The sequence below is a fragment of the Pinus tabuliformis genome, chromosome 6 (genome assembly GCF_031772625.1).
Source record: "Pinus tabuliformis cultivar Carrire ecotype Pingquan chromosome 6, CPIR1, whole genome shotgun sequence".
Taxonomy (NCBI): domain Eukaryota; kingdom Viridiplantae; phylum Streptophyta; class Pinopsida; order Pinales; family Pinaceae; genus Pinus; species Pinus tabuliformis.
The window spans coordinates 343,325,084-343,331,327 of record NC_142292.1 but is presented as its reverse complement, the minus strand read 5'-3'; the positions used below and the strand labels follow the sequence as shown (position 1 = coordinate 343,331,327).

Below are 6,244 nucleotides of genomic sequence, written 5' to 3'. Positions count from 1 at the left end.
TTTATATTGATTAAATCCAAAATTGAGAAGATCTCTATTAATTATTATTAAATTAAGAACATAGAATTTGATTTACATTTAATGTCTTGCCTTAAGTGGCTTAGGTATTCTTTTTCACTTGCCTTCGTTAAAAAATATCTGTTGAAGGATATGGAGAGGGCGAAAGTTGGGTGGCAACACACGCTTTGGTCGTGAACATGGTCATGTACGTCACCTGACGCACCGTTAAAAGACGAGAGTACAGCCTTTTCTGTTACCCATCAGAGTAGAAAATTAAATTTAGGGCAGATGACGGACGGAACTAAATTATTTTTCAGGACCGGAAATCAAATCCCGAAATATCCCTCCGTCCCATCCAGGTTGGACGGTTGGTTGGGTTTCCTTTCCCCACGGTGAGTCCGCTTAACCCAAAGTTAACGTCACCATCGAACGGTCCGTGATGGTGTACACGTCAGCCGGTCCTTTGTTTGTTTCACCGAACATGTTCGGATACAGTTTCGCACCAAAAGCACAACGAGAACCGATATTTGCCGTCCGATCTCATGCCGCGTCAGCGATCCGAGGCTCCAGGGAATCGACGGCGAGGATTAGCCGTACTGGCACGGATGGATTCACAAAAGAATTCATAAACCCGATCAATAGAGCGTCAGTGAGTCAGGTAACCGTTAGCGGTCTCAGGTTGTCTTGCAGGACAAGAAAACGATTCGCGGTTTGCGGTTTGCGGTTGGTCCAAAGAGGGCAGCGGAGGGAAAACTAGGTTTTATGGTCGAGAGAGAAGGCGATGGAAGCCTAGAGATTGCTGTGGAGCGCAGAGGATTATGAGGTTCGATGCAATATTTAAACTCCTCAACTCTCCAGCCATTTGAGTTCTCCAAAGGAAGACAGACATTCAAAGCTCTGCAGATCAAGTTTTAGCAAATCGTTCTGCCCTTGTTTTAGGCTTTGAAATTCGTTAGGGTTTGGTCCAGTACTTACAGAGAATAGAAAACATTGCCGGTTCCTGGAGTTGGATAGCAATGGACGAAGTGTGGGAGAGAGCGGTGGAAGCGGCCTTGGACGGGCAGACGGATGTATCCTCAGCTCGCAGTTTAACTCTGGATGGTGCAGTTAAATGCGTCCACGGTCGACTCCCGCCGCCATCTCTGCTGGAAAAATTTGAGCAGTTAAAGCAGCTATCCATTGCGAATGTCGGAGTTTCGTCTCTGGCTGATTTTCCTCGCCTGCCACATCTCCAGAAGCTTATTTTGAGCGACAATCGAATAGCCGGGGGTTTGGAATATCTGGTAGAAGCAGGACTGGAATCTCTTCGGGACCTCGACCTCTCAAACAACAAAATTCAGTATATGGACGATCTTGCACCGCTGGCGCAGTTAAAGCTTGTTTCGCTGGATCTTTACGAATGCCCGGTGACCAGGGTTGTAGATTACAGAATGCAAGTTTTCAGGATGATCAAATCTCTGAAATATTTGGATAAAGCGGATGCCGAAGATAATGAACGGCCAGAATCTGATGATGAGGAAGATGACGAGGAGGAGGAGGACGATGATGTGGGAAGCGGCGAAGTCGACGGCGAGGAGCGCAGCGGGAAGTTGGATGCAGGGCCACCGACGAGGAGGAGGAGGAGGAGGAGGAGGGGGAAGATGAAGACGGGGACGAAAGTGACGAGGACGAGGAAGAAGGCGCCGGATTCCATGGTGCTAATCCTCTATATCCAAATACTATTCGGTTAAGAAGTAATGGCTTCAGACATGGTTCTCTGTATGATTCCCGTGGGCAGGAGGACGATGAAGACTCCTCTTCTGAAGATGAGGATGATGTCGAGGATGAAGAAGATGGGGGAACAGAGCAGTACCTCCGACTCGCTGTTGACGCTTCCCGGGGCTTTCAATCGGCCACTTCAAATGGGCAGGTAAATGTGGAGAGCTCTTCGGATGATGACGAGATTGACGAGGATGACGATGAAGAGGAAGAGGATGTTGAGAATGTGGAGGTGCATGAAGTGGAGGAAAACGACGACGAAGACGGAGATGAAGACGATGAGGATGAAGAGGATGATGACGGGGATGAGGGTGAGGAAGAAGAGGATGTGGAGGAAGATGAAGATGCGGGGAACAGGCAGCCTAGCAGTGCCCCGCTTCCGATCAACGTTGTAGTTGACCATGAGAGTGATGATGAGGATGAGAACGGCGAATTGGGTGAGGATGATAATGATGAGTATGCTGGAGACGACGAAGTTGAGTACGAAGAAGAGGATGTTGAAGAAGAGGTATGTTTTGGTGGTTTTTATTTTACCGATCAGTGGCTGGATTCGCAGGGTTTTCTGTTTTTGGGTTATAAATTTTAATTGATATCGGTTTCTGTTAATTTTTTATTTTATTTTTATAAATACTTTCTCGCTTAGCTGTACTTCAGATTTGCATTCCTCAATACTTGTAGGTGTATGAATTATTGGGTTGTTTTCAATAGGTTTATGCAGTTTTTTTTTAATCTATTTTATTGTTTTTTTCTTTCAATGATTTGCCCACGCATGTGTATGTGTTTTTTATTTGTGAGGGTTTTCGAAGGCTTGTTTCACACGTATATTGGTCAGACACCTTTTTCTGATGTCTCCATATAAAGATTTTCTTGGTAAATTTTTTGGTAATGATTTTGCAGGTATATTAGTCAGAAAGACCTTTCAGTGCATGTGTTTCTATGTAAGAAATTAATGTCATTTTTTAAGTTGTTATATGGCTTTTATCTTTCAAAGATTAGAGGGTAGAATATTGTGATGTTTTTTAAATTTTCGAGGATTTACTTTTTAAGAACATGCCGTGTGTCCCTTTTTCCTTTTCTGTTTGGGTTGGTTTGGGGAAAGGGGTTGTAAGGGTATATAGTGTCAAACAGTTTATTTCATTAGTTAGATGGTTTCGAGCGTTCTCTTCAAGATGGCTTTATTCCCTGAAATATATTGTTCTGGCTTTTAATTTCACTCGTGAAAACTGAGATTCCTGTTACTTTTTTAGCATTCTAGTTTGGCACTTAATTTTTTAATGGCTTTTGTGCTGCACTAATGGGCCCCTTCTCTATAAGGGGCTGTCCTCTTATTATTGATATCGTCTGTGGCTCGTGCGTAACCGTCGACCCAGAAACCTTTAGAGTCAAGCCGCCTTAAGTCCCATTTGAGATTTTGCCTTCCCAAATAATAAGTAAGATTATGGCAACAGTTTTGCCGGAGTGTTTTATTCTTTTAAGTGTGGAATCTTATCGGCATATAACTATAACTTCATCTGTTTCTTTTGCATATTATGGATAGTGTCTGCCTTTTCTTTTAGATCTACAGTGGTTCCCCTTTTTAAAAAAACTATGGTTGGTTTTATTAGTTTAATGAACAGGTGTTATGTGCTTTGTTAATAACTGTTGTGAGACAAGTGTTGCCTAGTAGGTAGTACCTTCACTTATAAGTTTTTTTTGGGTTGCAACTCCTAGATTGCTGTGATAGCATCATTCCTTGTAGTAACATTGTTGGCAGTATTTCTTAATTCGTATTTTGTTAGTGTCATGCCTTGTGGGTTCTTTCTGGCTTGTGTGGTAGTTATTTATTTGATGTATTACAAGCTATATCTTCAAGGTGGGATTTTGTTTGTCATTGGCATGTTCTCTCTCTCTCTCTAGCCTGACGGCAAATTCTCTTATGTCAAAAATTGCTGGAATCTGGCAATTTTTTTCTTAACAAATCTGACAGGAGTGCTTGTATCCTGTTTTTGATGGCTGAAATGGATTCAGCACCATCAAAATCCTGTGGCACCCAAAATCTTCAAACTCGACAGCTGTAACCTGGATTTCCCAAAATTTCTGCCGGATTTTGTCCAAATCTTGGCAGAAATTCCATTGTTTTCCAGGTGAGTTTGAACACTTGTTAGACTAAGCATGTTATCTGTAATTTTCTGTGAGCCATGATAGGCTGCTAAAGTTTATTCGCTTTGTGTGTTTTCCAATTAGTGTTTTGACCAGATGAATGTCTTTTTTTAGGAGTATAGATTTATATTATTTTTCTTCTCTTTTTTTTCTGCAATTACATATTATTTATAGCTTCTCTTTCATAAGCTTTGTATGCCATCCGCAGTGTTTTTTAGCAGTATATATTTATATTATTTTTCTTCTCTTCTTCGTTCTGCAATTACATATTATTTATAATTTCTCTTTCATAAGCTTTGTATGCCATGCGCTGTTCTTCTGCACGGACTCCTGGTTAAGTTGCTTCGTTTTGCCTCTTTTCTGATTTGTTTTATTAGCAGATGAATATCTTTTTGTGGTATATAGATTTCTATTATTTTTCTTTTCAGTTTTCTCTTGCAATTGAATATATTACATCATCTCTCCTCTCACACACATATGAGTTGAGCATGTTATCTGCTGTTTTTCTACAGCATGATAATCTGGTTAAGTTGATTCGATTTTTCTATCTATAGACTTGCTATTTTGACAACATGAAATCGTTTTGTTTATTTATAGACTTGTTATTTTGATCTCACATGAATGTCCCTTTTACCAGTATAGGTTCGTATTATTTTCTCTTTTTCTTTTTGCAATTAATTTAGGTTATTTGTTTCTCTCTCAAAGGATGTTGAATGCTGGTTAATTTCCTTGGTATGTGCCTATTCCCTGTTCTTTTCTCCTGGATGAATATCTTTTACATCAGAATAAATATAATCTTTGTTTACCTGCAACTAAATAGATTTGTAGAATTTCAGTTGCTTATTCTTATGCTTGGTACGGGACACTTTATTTTATGAAAAAGCCTGGATTGCTCACAAAAAGTGCATTGTTATTCTTCGTGATTATAAAAATAGGTTTGACTTCTATTTATTTTGAATACATGGTCTTTTTATTTAAATCGCTAGTTCTTTTCATTGAAGTTTTTGCTATTTTGGGAAGGATTTATCATAATTAACTGACTGCTTTTTATTGTAATGTATTTTTTTTAGGACGATGAGGAAGATAATGGTCAAGAGTACCTTGTCCAGCCTGTGCTTCCGCCTGCCCCTGTTTCTGTTGGACCTGGAGAAGAGGAAGAGGAAGGCAGTGACTTTGATGTTGGTCTTGATGATGAGGATGAAGATGAAGATGACGATGATGATGATGTTGAAGAGGAAGACGATGATGAGCATGAGCAAAAACAGATCCCATCATCAAAGAGGAAGAGAGACGAGGACGATGATACAGATGACAGTGATGATGAAGATGATGATGATGATGGGAGACCACCGAACAAGAAGCGCTAGTGGTGGCATATCTCTACTTTTGTAGCGGTGTGCATGCAGTTGCTTGTTACCAGGCCACCGTGCTTTCTGGCCTGGAACTTCAGATGAACAAGTTTTTTGCTGTAAACTTTATCTCTTATATAGAAGCAAATTCATTCTTTCCTTGTAACAAATGTAAAGTTTCAGGATTTCAGGGTGAGCATGGAGGGAATTGAGCTTTGTTGTTGTTACCTCGTTTTTTTTTTCTAACTGTCACTTGTCATGTGGCCTCTCAAAGTCTTGGATAGAGCTATGCTCAGCCTCGGAATGAGAGTAACACGTTTCTTGGAAATTATCTGCAGAGCCGAATCAGTCCTGATGGTGGGTATGGATTAATTTTGTCGATATGAATTAACATGTTTTATTTCTACTTTTTAGCAGTTGTCTGATCTTGTCTGTTTTGTTCAATGGAATCTAGTTGGTGCTGATTACAAGGTAACTTGAATAGAATCAATCAATTCTGATGATCACACGGAGCTGATGCTGATTTGACCTTTTAATGATTATAATGATTTTGAAGTCGCATCTCCGACCTTCCTCGGAAGCCAGACTTGGTCAATTTTTTTTCTGTTGACTTGTGTCGACTGCTTTGGTCAAATTTTTTGTTGACTCTGTTGACTTGTGAACCCTGATTCGAGATCAATGGGAGCTTGCCTTCTTTGTGTTAGTTTTTAGCGGCGTGGTAGTTAAACTTTGAGAGTAATTTTGTGTTTTTCAGAGGGAGGAGCTGATCTGATTCAGTGAAGTCTTTTTTTTTTTTTAAACAAATTTAAATTTTGAAATATATGAATTAGTTACAAGCGGCCTATTTCTAGAACATCAACCAGCTGATATGGGACTCGCATCATTTCTGAAAAACCTGGACTAGATATCTAGAGTCAGTCTACTTGTCTTTGCTCTCGGATCTAAAGATCTTTCGCGCTTTAGCGGCCACCCTCATAAGAGATTCCATCCTCGGGAGT

The 6,244-nt window shown here is 40.2% G+C and overlaps 1 protein-coding gene across 1 annotated transcript; it reads left to right on the top strand.

Moving 5' to 3' along the window:
* Nucleotides 1–706: 706 nt before the first annotated feature.
* On the top strand, nucleotides 707–5,659 carry LOC149258702 (Leucine-rich repeat (LRR) family protein). Its single transcript, XM_089415922.1, is given in 3 exon segments — nucleotides 707–1,599; nucleotides 1,602–2,266; nucleotides 4,968–5,659. Coding segments are annotated over 3 exon segments (1,545 nt in total). The 5' UTR covers nucleotides 707–1,016; the 3' UTR covers nucleotides 5,265–5,659.
* The last annotated feature ends 585 nt before the right edge of the window (nucleotides 5,660–6,244 follow it).